A 21,521-nucleotide genomic window follows, 5' to 3' on the forward strand; every position below is an offset into this window, starting at 1 on the left:
TTTTCTGTACACGATGAGAGAGGTCTTTCTTCAAGGTATATTCTTAAAAGTGACTCTGGCACCAAACGGTATGCACATTTAAAATACAATGAAACGACAGACGCTGCCGACGTTCCAAGAGGCACCAGCCCTTGCTTTCCCAGCCCTCGCCGACACTGAAAAGGACGCCTCCCTTTAGTGTCTGCCATGTGTGACTGCCTTCTCAGGTCCTTTCTCAGGTTCCTGTCAGGCCACTCACTGCTCACGCCCTTCCAGAAGGCCTCTGTTGTGAACTCGAGCTCCCTGTCTGCTGCAGGCACTTTCTTGGCACTTGTCACTACTCCCAACTTCCCAGGCAGTGGCATTTCCCACACAAAGGCTTGCACATTTCCTGTGGTCGGGGCTGCCGGTCTCCTGTGGATCCTGGTGCAGTGACAGGCCTGGGAAGCCCTGGTGGCAGTGGACTGCAGACAGCTGCAACAGCAAGAGAAGGGGCTGCACCAGAGATGGGCTCTCCTCAACCAGGCAGGGGGCGGAAGGGCGGCCGCTGCGGGGATGGTCAGGGCACCGAGCATCCCAGGGAGGCTGCGGGTGAGCGCCCAAGATGAATAAGGGTGGAAGACAACAAAGAGCGGGAACGGACATCTGTCAAACAGTATCTCATGTAGACCATGTATGATCTTGTGCATCCCATCAGGGAGGGGCCTTAAAAACTGAGCAAGCCCAAACATAAGGCATCTCATAACCACAAATATGTGAAGCAGCAGCATCTGAAGTTTGCTGAGCAGCGGAAGCACAGAAATTAACGTGGGCACTCAAACTCTCCTGGCAAACAAAGTGAGAGGCCAAGCTGGGAACAGGCCCTCCATCTCCTGACTTCCAGTCCTGTACTCAGCAGGCTGTACCCTTCTGGTCAGACACACTCCCCAGGGTCCCCAGGGCCCCCAGGGACCACAGACTCAGGTAAAATGACCCACCACTCCCTGGCTGCCCAAGGGAACAGCTCAAAGCAACACTCTGCCAGTCCCTGCTCATCTCTCTCACAAGGAACCAGAGACCACCCCCCAGAAGGCAGGCTTGAAAAAACTGTGATTTAGACAAAAAAATAGGGCACATAACCCCTTTCCTGCCTCACCACTCTATATGGACTAAAATACATGGGCTAAGAATGTCAACTGAATTTGATCTTTGTAGTTTGTGGCTCCACAGTAGTTTTCAATAGGCTCTACACTATGCCTCTAAAAAAAACTCTCACAATAATCAAGTATTCAAGTAATGTGAGCTGTGTTTATCAGAGACAATTTTCAATTTGGGACAGATGCCTCAAATGCCACGTAAGCGTAACTGAGCCAACAGCACCGGGAGGCAGCTGGGACTGCGTGTGGAGGCGACGTCGCCGTCTCGGGCCAGCTGGGGGACAGCGGCCACACTCCCCGAGTGACCACGTGTCACTAGTGCCTCCCCGCTCCCTTGCAACGAACACCCACAGTACATGTTCGAGAAGCAGAAAAGGCGGAAGGCCACAAGGAAGTGTGAGTGTCACCGAAGAGCTCAGAGCGCCCCTGCAGGAACACCACACAGATGCGCCAGCACCACTGCCAGGCCCTCCGAGCAGCGGTGAGATCTGTACGCATTCCTTCATGGAGAGGGCTTACTGTCCGTCATCCATAAACCTGCACAAATAGCGACCAAAGCTGATAAAAATGCTAAGAAAATACCAAAAATCAATTTGCCAGCAATGAGCAAACAAGCAAATAAAACTGGGTTTCAAAAAAAAATAAGTGAAGCAAAATAAGACAATACAGCTTGCAAGCTTTGAGCCTGAATATTTTTTAAATTAAGGGGAAAATGACCAAGTTTCAATATGTATGTAATGAAATCAATTATCATATGAAAATAATTTCTTGGTTGCTGTGCCTACTAAGACAACAAAGCTTTCCCAGAGCAGGTAACAGAAACGGAAGTGAAATTGACAGTTGGTAATGCACGCCTAGGCTCTTTCTGGTTCTGATTTGATCCGGACTGCCACTGGGCCTCTCCAGCAGGGCAGCCTGGCCTGGGGCATCTATTTACACTTCCCACGTGCACGATGGACTCTTTACCAGGTTCCACTCTAGGCCTGGAGCCAATGCGATCAGGCCTCCACAGCCCGGCATGGTGGTCTCCTAAGAGGCTCATCCTCAAACAACCCAGCAGACCCTCCAGGGAGCGATGCTTCCATCTGATGAACCTAAACACTTCACACCACTAGTGAATCCCACAGGGCAGCTGCCTGCTCCACCGGAGAGAAGAAGCCCCGGTTTGCTGCTCTGGAGGTGGAGAGAAGACCCCTGCGACACGGGCCACACAGCCGGGCGAGTGGCACGCCCACCCCAGGAGAATGAGACCAACTAAGTCTTCCCAATCTGTCCCTCTCCTAGGTTTCTTCTCATAAATAATTTATGTGTAGACGCAATGTCTGTCTTCACGGAGTCAGGTGTGCAGTGCTGACCACTGACAGAAGTGAAGTGCAGCGGTAAATGTGACAACTACATACCAGTGTCACCACGAGATGCGGCAATCAGGCTCCGGCGAGGGCTGAGCCAAGTTTATGGAAGAGCGATATAAAGGCCTTCTCGTCCTTGATCCACTGGTTCCACTGTTTCTATGTCAGCTAGACCCAGACGGACCACACCCTTTTAAAAAACACCACAGCTCCATCCCAGCAAGCTGAAACCCAGAGCGCCTTAAGAGAGATAAACAGATGGCCCAAGAGAAGAACTGCATTAAAATATGACCAATTTAATACAGACACAGCAGAAGCAAGAAAATAAGTCTGAAACACCACTGCCACCCCGGCAACATCTTCTATGAAGCCAGATGTCAGGCAGCGGAGGCCAGGCCGGGTTTCTCTGTGAAGAGTGCAGAAAAACGTAAGCTGTTCCCTTACTGCAGTTACCACTGCAGCGGCCCCCTGGGGCTCTGCACTCGTGCTCCTCAAGTCCTGGAACTCTACAGGATCCGGTCTCATCACTGTGAACCAAGCGCGCTGGCACGGACAGGAGCCGGGCCCAGTGTCGGCTCATCGGCCAGCACCTTACCTGACTTGCTCCCAGGTCTTGGTGGCCAAATGCAGAACCCAGAGATCCTTGTAGTGGTAAAACTGCTCTCCATCAGGGGAAGCAAACTCCCCTCCAAAGATCCATAGCTGCCCGCCACCCTGAGGCACCACCACAGCCTGTAAAGAGAAAGGTGACAGGTCAGGGCAAAGCCGCACAGCTCATGGCCAGCTCCAGAGATGCTGGGTGGCAGCCGCACCGCCCTCCAGAGCACGACATGTGGGAGCCTTGGCTGGCACCCACACTCCTGCCTTTGAGGGGAAAATCCCTCATCGAGAAATCCTCCTAAGTCAGAGTCTAACAAACTTTCAGGCATTCCTTGGTTGCAAAATTAACATCCCCTCATATTCAGACAACCCCATCCCATGAAAATGGACACAATTATGTCAAAAGTTACATCAGTTATAACACAAACTGATAGAGTCATTTTTATTAAATATCTATAATAAAGCTGTTCACTTGTCCTCATTAACCCTTTTCCTAGCTATTAAGCATTGTATACCTAAAACCACACTCACGAATAAGATGTGTAATATACAATGTTTATGTAACATTATTAATATTTTTTAAGATTTTTTATTTTCTTTTATTTTTAGAGAGAGGGGAAAGGAGGGAGAAAGAGAGGGAGAGAAGCATCAATGTGTGATTGTCTCTTGCGCACCCCTTACTGGGGACGCGGCCCACAACACAGGCATGTGCCCTGACTGGGAATCGAACCAACGACGCTTTGATTTGCAGGCTGGCACTCAACCACTGAGCTACACCAGCCTGGGCTCACATTTATTTTTTAAAGATCTAAGCATTACAGGAAGGTGCACGGAAGCAGTGAGGACAGTGCCCTTCGGGCTGCACATGCAGGAGGCTCTCACACAGGAGAGGACAGAGGGGCACGTCAGCCACACTGACCCTGCACCGCACCATGTCCAACTTTCAAGACACACACATGCCTATTTCAAAAGTATTACCAGGCTTACCAGAACATCAAAGTACTCACAGAACAAACAGTCCACAGGCCAAACGTTCCACAAACTAATGTGCCAACCCGAGGGGAGAAGCGGCCGAAGACGGGAACTCCAGGGAGCACATCCCATGAGCAGAACTACTCTTCACATTCCCAGGTTCTTCACCAACTGAACAGAAGTGAGGCAAGACCACCCAACAACCCATGCCCTGAGTCAGCATCAGAAATGCAAGGAGGGGAAGACAGAGGTCTGTCCAGACCAGCTCGGTGTTCTCAGGAGAGCCACGCAGGTGGGTTTTCCAGCGCCCCACTGAAAGCCACCTCCCCCCGTGGGAGGGCAACATTCCAGACTCTAGACTGGGGGTGGCCCTGTGGGTCCCCCACAAGGAGGGAAAAGCAAGTCACAGCATGTGATTAAAAAGGCCTTACCAGAAAAGGAAAATATTAGGTAAGAGCAGCAATTTTCAACCTGTGTGCCACAAGAATTTTTAAAACATACAGTATAGGACTATTCAGTCAGGAGCACTGACCTCTTTTCTCTTAGACTGCCAAATAAAAAAAATGACTACAGCCAACACAACAATAGCTGTCCTGTTTAAATTAGACAAAATTATACCTACTTCTTTGTCACACTGAAAAAAATTGTTTTGGTGTGCCACAGAATTGCAGTAATTAGTTTATGTGAGCCATGAGATGAAAAAGTTGAAAATCACTGGGCATGGGAACGTACTTCAGACAGCCACAATACGAGTGGATGCTATTTCATGTAAAATAACCTTTACTGGTGCAAATACAAGAAACACGGATTTGGGGATTTTAAAGGCAAGTCATACACTATCTAGTCCAGGGTTTTTACGCTTTGGGTTGGAGTTTGTGTGAAGACCACTGACTCGAAGGCCAAAAGGAAACCCATAAAACTGGAACCCTCCCCCGGAATCCAGACCGGCCTCCTGCTCACCCAAGGGCACTCAGATTCCAAGCCCCGATCTCAGCTTAGAGCGCCTGCCCTGTCCACTCTCCTCAGCACCTGCCCTCGCTGTGGTTCTGCTGACGACCCAGGATGACTCAGAGGTCCCAGTGGCACCACCCACAACCACCTGGACCCTCCAGAGCCACACAAGCCACTGGCTGGCCAGCAACCAACAGAGAAAGTTCAATGACGTGCCACCTGATGGACAACAGCACAGCTTCAAAGACAGTCATGATGTGGCTGATTTTATGGTTAGCTGACCTATACACTGAGTAGTGAGGAGATGGCCTGTACAGAAATGACTCCTCCTGCAAGCCCCCACAAATGTGGGGTGTGATGCTCACTCAGTCAACATGTGGCACAGAGCATGTGCCGGGCCAGCCTACCCTGGGAGCCACCAGCCACAGGGTCTGAACAATGGAGCAGACAATGCAACCAAACCCTTCACACCAAAGGCATGTGGCCGGGAAACAGGCAAGGGGCTTCTTGCTGAGAAGCCTGGAAACAGTGGCCATGGCAGCAAACAGTGTGACCAAGGAAGGGGACCTAGGTTGGGTGCCACTGGGCACCAGGACGCTGCTGAGCGCTGTGCGAACGCCTACTTGCCCTCACACACCTCCACGGACAGGTTCACTGGGAGGGTCACGCAGTGGTTTTCAGAAGGCTGCAGCCCCAGCCACCCAGAGCTCCCACGGCAGCACGGGTCCTTGGGCCCGCTGGCACCTGAGAACACGGCAGAACCAAGGCCCTGTCACCGATCCCGCTGCCATCCTGGACCATCCGGCAGGTCCTTGTAGCATACTGAGGAGTAACACAGCCCTCTCTCCACTCCCATTCTCGCTCAGTTTTGTGTGTGTCACCTCAGCGCAGGTGACTGACCTATAAAGGGACAAGCCAGCTTCCCACCACTCTAAAACCTCAGTAGTTCTAGAGGAAAGAACTGATCATTTCAAATCTTTAAAGCACACACGATGATTAGCTCGGGACCAAACCTAACACATTTTTTGAGTTTATGAAGTTAGGTGATATAGTCATATTCAGGCTCCATAATACAATGGAGTTTTGAATCATTGTATTATAGAAGGCTATTCAATGCCATGAGGTAATGCTATAAACAATGCATCAAGTGGAAAAATAGTATAGAAAAAACATACACGTATGTGTGTGTTTACATGTATAAGCCAACTAATATGAAATACAGATGTATAGAAACATAGATATACAAGGAAAAGATGAAGAAAAATAAACTAGCAGTTCTAGAACGATGGGCAATGGACTTTTTTTTTACGATGAATATTACTTACATAATCAGTGTAAAAATCATTTTTAAAAAAATGAAGTAAAAAAAAAAAAATAAAGTCCAACTCCAGGCAAGGAAAAAGGGCTGTAAGCCACAGTGCACCTTTCCCACCCCGCCCCCACTTCACCACAGTACCAGGCCCGCCGCAGTCAACAGTACAGGGACCACAGGAAGGTGGGTCAAAAGTCAGGGAGCCGAGGGATTTTTATTAACCTGGTCCTCAAAGAAGAAAGTATATTATGCAAGAGAACCTCAGAACTACAAAGAGACAGGCATAAGATTTCCACTCTGACCAGGATGGAGCTACCTGGACCACGTAAACGAGGAGAAAACTGGACAAACTCTACGAAGGAACCAGAGTCAGACAACAGCGGGAAGTGCGGCACTGCGACCGTGAGGGTGGTGAGTGGGACCGGTGACCCTGTGCCTCCGGGGCCGTCCTGCACCCGGGGCAGGGAAAGCAGCCCAACAGAGCAGGTGGTCTTGTCCTGCTGAGGAGACAAAGGTCAAGAGTTCGGGGATGCTGAGGCAGCTAGAATTGGCAGGCAGAGTACTGGACAGAGAGCACCCTAGAAGTCCTCACAGGGTCCCCTGAAGCCTTTGAGCACTCAGCTGGTCATCTGCAGGAGAGGCTGGAAAAGAATCACCCCTGCGAGGCTGAAAGCCTAACAAGGACCTGCACTCCCACAGAGCTTTGAAACAGGCAATGCCCGACCAGACACAGCGACAGATGTCACTGCACAGCCAGAGCACTCCGCAGAGACCCCAGAAAGGACATGCCCTAGGGCAGGGTGTCAAACTCATTTTCACCGGGGGGCAACAGCAGCCTCACGGTTGCCTTCAAAGGGCCAAAGGTAATTTTAGGACTGTATAAATGTAACTACTCCTTAACTAGGGGCAAGGAGCTTGGTGCTGCCAGCCTGGATAAAACAAGGTGGAGGGCCGGACTTGGCCCTTGGGCCTTGTGTTTGCCACCTATGGGCTAGGGCTAAGCCATCCCTAGAAAAGTTTCCAAATGATCACAATGACCTGCAGGTGACTTAATTGCCTGCCAAAACAAAACTCATCAATTGCTGACAGATTAAAACAAAATCCAGACAGTCCACACGTAGCATTCACAAAATTCTGCATCTAACTGCACAGTCCCAGTGGGAAAACGGGACTTAAAGAAAAAGGTCAGTCCATAGAAAAGAGACCCAGAAATGACAAAGACGAGAAAATCAGCAAACAAGGACTTGAAACCGTTTTTATAACTATGTCCAAAGCTTTAAAGGAAAACATGAACATAATAAACAAACAACAATCAAGAACCAAACAACATCTAGAGCTGAAAAACACCATACATGAAATTAATAATCCACAAATTCACAGCATATCCACTCACCCTAAAGGGCAATAAAAACAATCAAAATGAAGAGAGAAAAAAGAATGAAAAAAAAGAGAGATCTAGTGTGCTGCTCGTTAATATTAAACAGTCAAACATACATATATCGGACTTCAAGAAAATCCCAAAGATGCATCAAAATCAAGTTGCTAAAAAACCAAAGACAAAGATAAAATCTTTTAAGCAGTCATAGAGGGGAAAAGGACAGACTGAGTACAGAAAAATTAAGTCTTACCTCTCCTCCTAACAATATAAGCCGGAAAACACAACATCTTTCAAGAAAAAACTGCTATCAACCCAGAATGCCGTATCAAGAAAAAACACCCTGTGAATGACTATAAAATGAAGACATCTTCTTCACTTAGAAAAAATGCTGAAAAAATAGTGTTGCCAGTGGATCTGCACTTCAAGAAATGGTCAATGAAGTTTCAGACGGAAGGAAACGCTCCCACACGAAAACACAGATGTACACGAGGAATGAAGTGTGAGGAAAATGCTAAACTTGTACATCAATATAAGATATTTTTCTTCTCATTTTAAAATTTCTTTACATATTAACTGTTTAAAGCAAAAACAACTTTATATCACTGTGTGGCTTCTAGTATGTATGGAAATAAAATATATAAGGACAGCAACACAGACAGTATCTTGGAGAACGTCCTCTGAGAGAAGCCGAGCCAGCCCTGGCCGGGTGGCCCAAGCGGCTGGAGCACTGCCCGGCACACGGAAAGACTGCGGGTCCAGTTCCCGGTCAGGGCACATACGGAGGATGCGGGTTGGATTCCCGGTCAGAGGACACACAGGAGGCAACAGATCAAGGTTTTTTTTCTCTCTCTCCCCACCTTCCTCTCTAAAATCAGTAAAACATATCCTCAGGTAAGGATTTAAAAAGGAAGAAAGGGCTAAGTGCTTTTAAAAAAAGTCAAAGCATTTCAACAAAAATTACTTTCTGTAATATCCTTCACATGAGGATTCATCTGGGCATAGAGGAGGTGACTGAGTATGCGCTGGCCTGTTACCAGCTCTTCAGAAGAAAGCCGGCGGGACTCCAGAAAGAAAGGAGCCATTGGCTGAGGCTGAGATGCAGGCCGGCCACTCTCCTACTCACTGCGCACTCCGCTTTGCACCATCACACTTATGGAAAGAGTTTATACCTCCAAGCTGTCTAATGGTGGTTAAGTTAGGTATTTTGGAAAGAGGCTATAAAAATAAAATACCTTTAAATATATATATTCAGGACTTCCAGCCAAGACGGAGGTATAGGTAGCTACACTTTGCCTCCTCACACAACCAAAAGAACAACAAATTTAAAAACAAAAAATAACCGGAACTGCCAGAAAATTGAACTGTGTGGAAGTCGGACAACCAAGGAGTTAAAGAAGAAATACTCATCCAGACTGGTTAGTCAAGACAAAAAAATACGGCTGAAACAAAAGAACAGATCAAAACTCCAGAGAAAGAACTAAGCAAGGAGGAGACAAACAACCTATCAGATGCACAGTTTAAAACACTGATAATCAGGATACTCACAGAAATGGTTAAGAATGGTTGCAAGATAAAGGAAGAAATGAAGGCTGTGCAAAGAGAAATAAAAGAAAATATACAGGGAACCAACAGTAAAGAGAAGGAAACCAGGACTCAAATCAATGATTTGGATCAGAAGGAAGAAATAAACATTCAACCAGAACAAAATGAAGAAACAAGAATTTTAAAAAATGAGGAGAGGCTTAGGAACCTCCAGGACAACTTTAAACATTCCAACATCTGAATCAAAGGGATGCCAGAAGGAGAAGAGGAACAGCAAGAAATTGAAAACTTATTTGGACAAATAATGAAGGAGAATTTCCCTAATCTGGCAAATTAAACAGACTTCCAGAAGTCCAGGAAGCTCACACAGTTCCAAAGACTGTTTCAATTTGGACCTAAGAAAGCACACACCAAGGCATATCATAATTACATTACACATGATTAAAGATAAGGAGAGAATCTTAAAAGCAGCAAGACAAAAGGAAACAGTTACCTATAGAGAAGTTCCCATAAGTCTATCAGCCGATTTCTCAAAAGAAACCTTGCAGGCAAGAAGGGGCTGGAAAGAAGTATTCCAAGTCATGAAAGGCAAGGACCTACCAGTACATCCAAGATTACTCGACCCAACAAAGCTATCATTTAGAATGGAAGGACAGATAAAGTGCTTCCCAGATAAGGTTGAATTAAAGGAGTTCATCATCACCAAGCCCTTACTATATGAAATGTTAAAAGAACTTATCTAAGAAAAAGAAGATGATCAAAACTATGAACAGTAAGATGACAACAAACTCACAACTATCAACAACTGAACCTAAAAAAAATAAAGACAAACAAAACAAAAACAAACTAGTACAGAACAGAATCACAGAAATGGAAATCACATGGAGGGTTATCAGCAGGGAGGGGGTGGGAGGTGGATATGGAAAAAGGTACAGGGTATAAGAAGCATAAATGGTAGGTACAAAATGGACAGGGGGAGGGTAAGAATAGTATGAGAAATGGAGAAGCCAAAGACCGTGTATGTATGACCCACGGACATGAACTAAAGAGGGGGTGGGTGTAATGCTGGTGGGAGAAGGGTGCGAGGATGAGGGGAATAAAGGGGAGGAAAAAAATGGGATAACTGTAATAGCAAAATCAATATTTTAAATAAATACATAAATATATACATTTATGCACACATACAGACAGTTGTTTTGAAGTAACTGTTTAAACTGACAACCAACGACAGTCTCCGTCTGGACCCGATGCAGACGAAGCCCCACGCAGTGACCCAGTGAACGCGGCAGGGCAGCACCACTCCAGGGGCAAGGCCAGGCCGTCCCCTTCAGCGTCCACTGTCCTACGTGTCCCACGAAGCTATCTGCTTCCCAAGCATTTGGGTTTGTTTGCTGTTGTCTTAATTGCAGTCAGATCACGTGTGGGAAGCTTTAAGTAAACAGCTCTCCTTGCAAGTGCCAAATAAACAAGCAAAACCAATACACAATGAAGTCCAAAATAACACACAGACTCTGAAAGGGTTTTGACATTAGCGAGCCACATGCTTCAGCTTCGTGAAAGCTGAGTCCTAAAAACGTGTGACACCATCAGGATCAAAGTAAACACAAAATATGGGACATCATAAGGAAAGGCAAGCTCATCTTTTCTGTCGCTATGTCCCAGCCCTGAAATGGTGCCTTGCATGTAAAAGATACTCAGCATTTCCTCAGGGAAAACATCTAGGAGCCCTGCAGTGCCAGCTCGGACGGAACACGATGAAGCTGTTATTTAGTTAGAGGCTAACACCGGCAGCAGTGCAAACGGACAGTCGGTGGAATTCTGCTCATTTCACGAGTGAACATTCTGCGTACAATGACTCTTCTCCATAAACTACTTACTGTTCATGAATGCACTAAGGCCGACACAAGAACACAGGAGACATTTTTTATTAAGCCATATGAAACTTTCTTCTATTTTATGAGAGAATGCATTTTGTTTCAAGGGAGTTTTAGTCATTACTTTGGGAGAAACGAGTATCCGGTGAGTAAGAAGACAGAACTCAGGATGTTCGCCGCTGCCTCCTCACCCAGCCCTGGATTCCCAACAGCCCCACGCCCTGCACCCTCAGCGGTCCAGGCAGCACAGCCTGGCCACTCCCGTCTCTCCCCAGGTCGCCCAATCACACATTCAGCAGACGCTGTAACCCTTCACTGTCTCTCACCGGGTTGTATTCATTTCACAAAGGACCATCTAAACTCTCAAATTACACACCAAAATAAACTCCACCCCATCCCAAAATCCAGAATCTAGGAGAAAAGAATAAAGAGTAGACGTATAAAGCTTTCCTTTCTACTCTTTTACCCTCTAATTGATTAAAGAGAAGATAAAGCCCAGTGCTTCTACCACCATATTCATTCAACTAGTCTATAATGAGAAAACGTTTATGTCTCAAATTTCATGTGGTAGAATCTGAACTGTAATGGCCTTTAGGCAAAAGACTTTATAACCAATTTTCTGTTTCCCATCACTGCGATTCACTGTGAAATTCACAACATAAACAGCAAGCCAACCTTAACTACAAGGATATTATTAAGTCCCAAACTAATAAAGTCCTCATCAGGCGTGCATATGAATCAGAGCCTGCTGAGCACCTGCCAAAATAACTGAATTTAAAAATCTCTAAGATTTTCATGACTCCAATTCTTCAAGGACATTTAATAACTGTGATTAAAGTGGATGAGAAAATAAACACAGAAGAAGCCCGTAGGCTGCATCGTGTGACACAGGTACAAAGCCTGACTGCCCCATCGGGGCATCGGCATCTTGGGGCTCTGACAAGGCATCCGGGAGGACTGGGGACGCAGAGCGCTCACCCTGTGCTGTCCACTGCGACAGCACAGAACTCAGTCCTCAGCGCAGAGGCCTGGGGCAGACTCTTCACACCCCCCAATGGCAGTGCGCTCTGGTGAACAAACTCGAACTTATCAAAATCCACTCATTTATTAAAATTCAACTGACTAAATCTGATTTTCCAACCTGAACACAAGTGCATTCCTCTTTTCCAGAAGATAAACCAGTGCAAATGCTTACAAGCCTTCATGTGCGCAGGACCGCCACGCAGTTCAGCAGGTGGGTCCTCCTCTTACCCACCTTCAGGTCAGGAGGCTACTTCTGGGCACAGGATCAGAAAGAGGAGAACCACACACCATGGTGGGCTCAGCCAATCATCTCCCTCCACCCTGGACAGGAACCACTCGCTCAATTGTTTTTTTGAGCCCCGACACAGTTCCAAATGCTGGGTTATAATAACGAAGAAGACCAAGTGCCTGTCCTCCTGCAGAGAAACAGAATCTGAAACCAGGCCCCCTCCCCTGACAGGTTCACGGCTCTGACAGAGCTCTCCTGGGGTAAGCAAAAACCAGGCGACAACATGCTGATTTAGTGCCACTCCTGTGTTATCTGTGTTAGGTCTCATTCATTTATAATAATTACTTTCCAAGCAGCATTTACACCTCTTCTGAACGTTGTTCTCTCATTTTTAGCTCTCTAGACACCAGACCTTGGGCCTATGGAAGCCTCTCTCAATCCAACGGAGAAGGAGCAACTTGCCAACTAAGACGTGCCCGGCACCAAACTGGGTATTCTGCCTGGATTATTTCATATGATCTTCACACTGCCTGGAGGAGCAGGTGTCCATTTCGCTGTCTTACAGGTGAGGACACTGATATGTGAAGAAGTTCAGTAATAAGTACAAGTTGGAAAACAGTGAAGTGAGGCCCACGTGCAAGGCCCAGCCTCTCTGCACCAGGCTGCCTGTCGTTTGCCAGCTCTACAAGTCTCCAACAGAACCCTCCGGGGGAAGCCCCAGCGGGAACACAGGGAAGGGGAAGGGTTAATACTGACACATACCTGGTGAGCACAGCGCCTTGGAGGTGGATTGGGGATTTCGACCTTGGTCCAGGTGTCCTTTCTGATGTTGTAGATATAGAGTTCATTATATAAAAATGTCTGCAGGAAGGAAGAGGAGCTTTACTGTCATGAATGATGCTCCCGTGCAAGTGACAGTAACTAGAAGGAAGGAGCTCAACAGCCAGCCTTCCTGGAAAATGTGTTCCCTAAAGCAGTGTAAATCTTATCAGTGCAGGACAGGTGCCGCCGGCCCCTGGACCCTTTAGGATGATGACACACAGAAAAAGACCATCTGTCTACCATGCAGGGAAGGCAAACTTGATGCTTTTCTGTTTCATATGCAACTCTGAAACACCAGTCTTTCTGGCTTTTTCAAAGATTTTATTTATTTATTTTTAGAGAGAGGGAAAGGGAGAGAGAAAGGGGGAAAGAGAGTACATCAATGTGTGACTGCCTCTCACACCCCCCCAACTGGGGACCTGACCTACAACCCAGACGTGTGCCCTGACTGGAAATCCAACCAGCAAATTTTGAGTTCATAGGCTGGCACTCAGTCCACTGAGCCACACCAGCCAGGACCTTTCTGGCCTTTTAAAAAATAAAACTTAACTCTAAATCAGTACTTTTTCTACTCAATACAACTTCAGAAACCCATCATAAGGAAAAACAGCACAAACTGAAGGGCTAGCGTGCTGGTCAACCCTAAGCAGGCAGTAAGAGGAGTGATCCTAAAGGTCACTAAAGGATGCTGTTACTTGTCAAGGGCAATGTCACATACCAGTCCTTAGAACTCAGGAGGTGGGATACATCGGAGGGCAGTTAAAGGACCAACGAGTATTTCTCAACGAGTATGGTATCTCTGCTTTAAATTAATTTTACTCCAAAAGAGCCCCATGGAAATTTGGGAAGAAAAGAAAAACATATATACTTTACTTTTTGGCCATTGAAATATTCACCTCCGAAAAGGATTAGTTCATCTTTCTCAGGATGAGCGGAGAAAGAGGCATTTAACCTGCAAGAGACAAAAGCAGCAGGTCAACACAAAACCAAACCACTGGCTGCCCAATCCGAGGGCCGTTCATTCTCCCATCAGAGGGCTTTACCAGGGACGAGCCTCTCCTAAACTCTGTGCAAGCGGAGGCTGGGGCTAACGACAGAAGCCACTACCCTTAAAAGCAGACTGGGCCATTTACTAACACCCAGGCTCCCAGTCCCAGAAGGGCTGGGCCGGCCCACTCCCACAGCGTCTGGCCAAAACCATCAGGCAGTGATGAGTCTAGGCGCTCCCACTTATGTGCCAGATTTTCCAGAACTGTCTTATTTTAAGGGTCTGTCCTCTTAACTCACAATCAACACTGCTCATAAAGGTCCAGTATTTAAGCATTCCAATATACATCCTAGACAGCTTCTATTTGGAAAAAATGGCAAATAACTTTCCACTTATTTCACACACAAGGACAAAAGAACAGCTGTAAGGAAATCATAGATACATCCCACTTCCCTGAAAAGTAATGAAAGCTATGGTAACTGAGAAGGTCAGTCACTGGAAATTGCCCTTCCTCCAAAATCCTCTTGAGTGGCACTTCCCAAGGTGCATTCAGTAACACTAAGTCCAAAAAGTACTTCTCAGGAAAAAAAAACAGTCTGAAGGTTGAGTAAGTTTGGAAATCTGAGTACCTTTCCCCTGGAGATTTATCATACACATGAACACCTGAGAAATTCTGCAGTAAAGAAACCAGTGTTAAAACAGTGCTGCTGTGGCAATCTCTCAAAAGTTAAACAGAATTTTCCACTCCTACACATGTGGTCAAGAAAAGTGAAAACTATAACATTCATGACACCACTACCCGCAGTGGCCCCAAAGTGGTAGTGTCCACCAATGCATCAGTGGATGCGTGGGTAAAATGTGGTCATCCACACACGGAACACTGTTCAATCTCAAAAGGAACAATGTGCAGGCTCACGGTACAACACGGACAGAGCTTGAGGGCACTGTGCTAGGTGAAAAAGCCAGTCGCAGAAGGATAGGTATTGCATAGTCCACTTATGTGAAATACTTAGAAATCAGAGGCACAGGAAGTAGGGTAGCAGTCCCCAGGGAACAGGAGAGGGGGGATGGACAGCATCTGCTGAATGGGAACAGAGGTCCTACTGGGGGATGAAACTGTTGGAAATACGTGGTGGCGATGGGTACACAGCATTGTGATGTAGGTAATCCCACAGATTTGTTCGGTTAAAATGGTTAAAGTGGACAATTCTATGTTTTATATATATTTTATCACAATGAAAAAAATTTCAAACAAAAGGACACCAGTGTTCCCCAAAGTTCTTTGAGCACAAATCTTTTTCTCAATTAACACATTAACTTTCTGTGGAAAAGTAATACGCACGACTTGGGGAACGGTTCAGTTCAGGTGCACAATACTGAAGTGTCATTGCCGCCCGAGCCCGTCCCCACCCACCGTCTGCAAGTCACAGACACGCAAACACCATGTCCTCATCACCCCCTTAAATTCCATCTCAGCCGATACTTGGGAACACACACCTACAAACCTTGACCATTGTCATGGCTTTGTTACCATAACGTGACGGAGAGGTAGGAGATGAGAAGTTACTATGATTACCAACCAAAAGGCTTGGTCTCATTATACCTTAGCTCCATCAACTGTAAGGGACCATTCCCAGCTGACCCTGGGAATCACCAACCTTTCAAATTACATCCTGACATTCAACCTGGCTTTTGGGACGTTACTTTAGGAAAAATTCTGAAATGTCATCCAAAACTTATCAGTCCACAAGTGGCTTCACTCAGGGGTGCTATACATATAAAGCCTTACAGATCTCAAGAATTTATCTGCTTCAACAATTCAAAATAAAAAATACATCTACCACATGTGCAGCTTATGTGTGGCCCCAATGACAACATGCTGAATAGAGGTGGAAACAGAACAAGATTCCCAGTGGAATTTATTAAATGAAGAACAGGAAGGACTCTCCAACTTTGGGAGCTGCTCAAAAGCTGCTGCATCAGGTCATTCGGCTTCGGGGCTAATCCAGTAGCCAACCCTGCCCCGCAGGCACGTGCTAATTAAATCCTGGGTCCCAGGTCAGCAGAATTCGGGGGTCAGAGCCATCACCTGCCCCTCACTGAACTGAAGGCAGCACTACAACCACCTCCCTCCCAAAAGCGCTGGACCACGGGCCTCCGTTCAGGTGATGGCAGCTCTGGGACTACACTCTGAGAGAAACAACGCAAATCACTTCTCAACCACACACACCGTCCCAGACGCTTGTGAAGTTACCGGTTTCCCCTTCTCTGGTATCTCTTCGTTAGGGTCACTTGGCCTTTCCTAGGTTTCTAACTCAGTGCATTCACTGTCCTGCCTCTGCTCTGTTGGCAGATACACGAATTACAGAGCCTGAAATCAAACCATAAGACAACTGGAATGCCGAGGACGAGAGGACAAGAACTGACCCAGAAGAATAAGAAGTCGGGTGAAACCCGAAGCCTGCTCTGTTCAGCTCATCCCACAAGTGCTCGAAATCCTTGTGGAGTTTGCACAGAATTTACAAATCCATTTAAAATGGCTTACATACAATTTATATTTAATAATCCCATTTTTTCACAAGAATTTAAAAGCATTATAAACAAACACAGTTAAAAGCTATTGTGACTTTAAGTTTTCCGCCTGTGACAGGCCCTTTTAAAATACCTTAAGAACCAAGCAAAGCTCATTAGGACAACACTGCAGTCCACAAACTGTTACCAGCTGGGGAGCCTGCACACCCGCCACAATGTCCCAGGGGAGCAGCTGTGCTGAGACCTCATTTCCGTGTTTCTGCATGACAAGAGGGCTGACGAAAGTGCAAACATGTGCTGTGGGAGCTGATCAGAGCGCGTTTCAAAGGTGAAAATGTCCCAAGTACCTGGTTACTTATGAAGACGTGCTGCCTATTTATAGCATTTTATACAAGGAAACTGTTAGAAGATGTAACGCAGAGTTCTGCTCACTCACCTGGGTGAAGGTGGGGGACAGGGCGTCTCCACAACCTGGGTCTTTCTGGCATCCAGTGTCTGGAAATGGGCTATGAGAGCTTCCAGATCTTCCTAGAGGCAGACAAGCAGCCACATGTGAGACGTTTCCTTAAACCCTACTATGGGACCAAAAGCCTGGGGCGGCTTTCCCACTGTCCATGGACAGAATCTGACACATGCAAAAATACTCAGAGCTTCACCTTCATGAAAACGACTTCAACAGGTCGTTTTCTTGCAAGTGTAGGTGTATGAGCACATCGTCTCATTCTAAACCCGCACCCTCCCCACCAAAGGGCCTTCCACATAAATAAGCCCACCCTGACTTCACACCAGCATCCTCAGGCACCTCTCGGAAACCCAGTACTGGGCAACCCCACCAACCCACTTTGCTGTCTGCATAGCGGTATCTGATATGAGAACACCTGCTCATTTATTTTTTATTTTGTTTTCATCTCCCTCCCACTGAAACAATAAGAGCTCCAAGCAAGACTTGTCTGCTTAGAACAGAGCCTGCTTGGCAACTATGGGCTGCAGCCACTCTGTAGAAGAGGGTCTCTAGTTTTACAACTGCAAACGGGATTTAAGATTCACCTGCACAGCTGGGTGGCACTGCAGCCTGGTCTTCCCACCCCGAGTCCAGTGCCTGTTTCCCTCTATTACCCTCTCCCAGCCCCTGAAAGGCATGACCTGTGTGTCAGGAGGAAAGTCCCCCTCTTTCCTTTTTCTCTTCTCAAAAGCTCAGCTGATGCTGCAACCTGGGATACATACCCTGCCTTCCTCCCTACTGCCCCCAAACATTCCCACATCCAAAGCTCTCTCTCCCTGGTTCCACGGGCCACACTGAAGGTAGGTTAGTTGGCCCTCCCGCACCCACAGACACCTGCAGACCACTCTCCCTTCCTTTCCAGCCTCCCTTCCCATCCTGCCTCCTCACCCCAACTTTCACTGGTTCCTCTCAGTTCCTTTATCAGAACACATTCCCTTGGCCTAAACAGCCACCTCCCCCCACTTCCACCATTGGAGCCATTGTCTAGAACTGGGTGCTCAGTACTCCCCAGAATTTTTTTTTTAATGTATTGATTTTAGAGAGGAAGAAGTGAGAGAAGGAAGGGGAGGGAGAGGAAGAGAGAAAGGGAGAGTGAGAGGGAGTGAGGAGAAGGGAAAGAGAAAGACTGATTTGTTGTTCCACATATTTATGCATTCACTGGTTGCTCCTTGTATGTGCCCTGACCAGAGATGCAACCCAAGCCTTGGCGTTTCAGGACGAGGCTCTAACCAACAGAGCAACCCAGCCAGAGCCTCGAGCATTTCTTTACATTTTTACTGCATATATATAAAAGAAGGTCCTCAAATAACATCATTCTGTTATAACACTGATGAGATGCCATAGGACAGCAGTGTCAAACTCATTTTTACCAGGGGCCACATCAGCCTCATGGGTACCTTCAAATGGGCCAAATGTAGAGCTCCTTGCCCCTAGTTAAGGAGTAGTTACATTTATACAGTCCTAGAGTTACATTCAGCCCTTTGAAGGCAACCATGAGGCTGATGTGGCCCCTGGTAAGAATGAGTTTGACACCCCTGCCATAGGAACATAACCCTTGCTTATACCAGTTAGCCTAGGGCAAAGTGATTTTGGTACACAGCCACACCTTAGAGATATTGTGGGTTCAGTTTCAGAGCACCACAATAAAGTATCACAGTAAAACAAATTATAATCTTTTTTGCTGGTAGAGGGTCTTACCCTCAACTTGGGGGAAAAAAAACCTCACTATCTAAGAAGCATAATAAAACAAGATATGCCTGTAGTATGTCAGTCCGCTGAAGGTCACAGAGGCCATGGACGAGGTTAAGTAAGGACTTCCTGTACTGGCTTACATTTCTCAGGTCCATCTCAGTGGCATCATTCTGTGTATCTTGCAAAATGGCTTCTGCTAACAGTTTGATAAACTGAATCCACTCACTGTCACTGCGGCAGAGCTACCGCTCCATCACAGCTTCTCTACCCAGCCTGCTCACGAACAAACATCTGGGGCAGTTCCGGTGTTTTGTTTATATAAACAATACGACCATGGCCATTCTGTCCCCATCTTTGTGTAGGTGAGGGAAGTTTTTCCAAGGTCACCTTCAGATGTATAGCTACTAGGCTGCAGCTTCCACCAGTCTAGATATTGACAAAGTATGGTCCAAAGAGACTCTGCCAGTTTTCACCCTCACAACGTCTATGAAAATGGCCATTGTCCTGCTACTTCTGTGTGGGTAGTTAGTTACATTAATGGCTGTCCTGCTGACTGACGCGTCCCTAATGACAAATGTGCTGCCTTAAGCATTCAAGACAAGTTACTGAATGACTGTAATTTTACAAAAAGACCTGGAAGTAGGAGGAACTGTTGGAGTCACAATTAGTTTGGAGCTCCTGGACCAGTGTCATTCACCTCAGAAATTACCTTCCTCCCCTGGCTGGTGTGCTCAGTGGATTGATTGCTGACCTGCGAACCAAAGGATGGCAGGTTCAATTCCCAGTCAGGGCACATGCCTGGGTTGAAGGCCAGACAGCACAGTGCCTGGCACACAGCAAATGCTCATGAACCACGATAAATTGCCCCAAGTTAGGGGACCGAAGAACAAGTCAATAGAAAGCAGAACGCTCTAAGCTCAGCCCTGTTCCACTTGCAAACCCTACAGAGAGGGAGGGAGGGAGAGAGAGAGGGAGGGATGGAGGGAGGAAGGGAGGGAGGGAGATGGATGAGAAAGAAGAGAGTGGTGGCTTCCATCAGCTGTTACGGGAAGCCCCAGAGTTTCACGTACTGCACGGATGCTCACTGCTCATGGTCGCGGTAAGACAAACTTACCGTCTTTTAAAGATGAGGAGTGCGGCTCAGAAGTTACGCCCTCGCCCCCAGACCATGCCTCTTGCAGAGGCGCGCCGCTCATCCCCGGGTCCTCCCACACTAACTCCCCGCCGCTCCAGCACCCGGCCGAACGACATCCGGCAACTCCAGGGACACAGGACCAAGGAAGGCAGCAGACAAGAGCAAAGGAGCTCGCGCAGAGCAGGACGCGCGCTCCGGTCCGTCCCGCCGGCGCCGCTCACCTCCTCCTTCCGTGAGCGCTTGGAAACCTTCTTTTCCATTTTGGCTGCCGTCTTCTCAGCCCCGCGGCCCTTCTTCTCCTTCTTGCCTTTCTTGCCCATCGTGCCTGTTTGAAGTTGCGCTAGACACCTAGGATCGAGGAAAGAGGTGCACGGCGCGCCGGAAGTACCTTTACGGGGCGGCGCGCAGAAGTGCATCACTTCCGGGCGTGCGAGGCTCAGTTGCAGCAGGTTTTCTCTTAGTCTATAGAAATAGCCTTGAGATCCTAGTGCTCCTGAGCTACGCGGAGTAAGTGCGTGGCCCCGACTAAAAGTAGCGGACCTGCGCTGGGGGCCCCTCCACCTTGCCTCCTTAGCTGTCCAAGGGGCTTAGCAGTTGTCTTTTGGGAGCCACCCAACCTGGCCTTGAAGGCTGCCTTCCGTGTTTATTGTATTTGCTCAATTGACTTAACACTGTGCAGAATGACCCAGTTGGCTGACTCTGTAAGGGGGCCACATTTCTTTCTACCATGGACTCTCAAAATGAAATGACTGTTGCAGCTTCATACCCAGAAAGATGTTCATGCCCTTACAAGGACTGGCAGACCCTAAGTGAAGACAACCCCTTCTCCCACACAACACTGCCAGTACTCTTAGGAAAAGTTGGAAAAGTTGGCATCAGCTGCCTGTCACTACCAGAACCAATGACTAGAGACAAGAATTGATATCTATGGGTGCGTTTATTCAGATGCTAGTAATTTGAGAAGACCAGGGGGTTAGGGTTATGTATCCTAAAAACCACTTCAATGTCTTATCTCAAGCCAACCTTTTGGTAAGGAGAAGAAAAGAATAGGTAGATAAGGGTTTTGGGAAAGGGCTAATCAGTTGCAGTCAGGTGGCCATTTTCATAGTATTTCTTCCTCTGCTGATCAACAGTTCTTTATCTACATGAGGGATGTTGGCTCAGATACTATCTCAGTCACTTGCAGACCCCCGGGGGCACAAAGGTTGAATTGCTGTCCACCTCCTGGAGTCACGTAGGTCACGAATTCCAGTTCCTGGAACAACAACTTTCCACGCCAGTTAATCACTTAAACCTATCAACTATAACTAAAGCTAAAGTCTTGCCCTGGCTGGCAGAGCTCAGTGGATTAAGTGCAAGCTGCAATCAAAGCATCGAAGGTTTGATTCCCAGCCAGGGCACATGCCTGGATTGCAGGCCGCAGCCCCCAGCAACCACACATTGATGTTTCTCTCTCTCTCTCTCTCTCTCTCTCTCTTTCTCCCTCCCTTCCCTCTCTAAAAATA

At 47.2% G+C, this 21,521-nt stretch overlaps 1 protein-coding gene across 2 annotated transcripts in view; it reads right to left on the reverse strand.

The window, feature by feature from the left end:
- KLHDC4 (kelch domain containing 4) overlaps positions 1-20,399 on the reverse strand; it is a 51,315-nt gene extending 30,916 nt beyond the window's left edge. Inside the window, exons 1-5 of one of the 2 annotated variants that reach the window (XM_028501743.2) lie at positions 20,238-20,399; positions 17,124-17,215; positions 14,041-14,119; positions 13,108-13,206; positions 3,060-3,196 (exon numbers count right to left, since the gene is read on the reverse strand). In XM_028501743.2, coding sequence (XP_028357544.1) covers positions 3,060-3,196; positions 13,108-13,206; positions 14,041-14,119; positions 17,124-17,215; positions 20,238-20,336 — 506 coding nt within the window. In that variant the 5' untranslated portion in view covers positions 20,337-20,399. Of the gene's footprint in view, positions 1-3,059; positions 3,197-13,107; positions 13,207-14,040; positions 14,120-17,123; positions 17,216-20,237 lie in introns of those variants that run through there. The other variant, XM_036012371.1, reaches the window with a different exon arrangement.
- Positions 20,400-21,521: the final 1,122 nt, after the last annotated feature.

Source organism: Phyllostomus discolor, chromosome 12, assembly GCF_004126475.2.
Source record: "Phyllostomus discolor isolate MPI-MPIP mPhyDis1 chromosome 12, mPhyDis1.pri.v3, whole genome shotgun sequence".
NCBI classification, from domain to species: Eukaryota; Metazoa; Chordata; class Mammalia; order Chiroptera; family Phyllostomidae; genus Phyllostomus; species Phyllostomus discolor.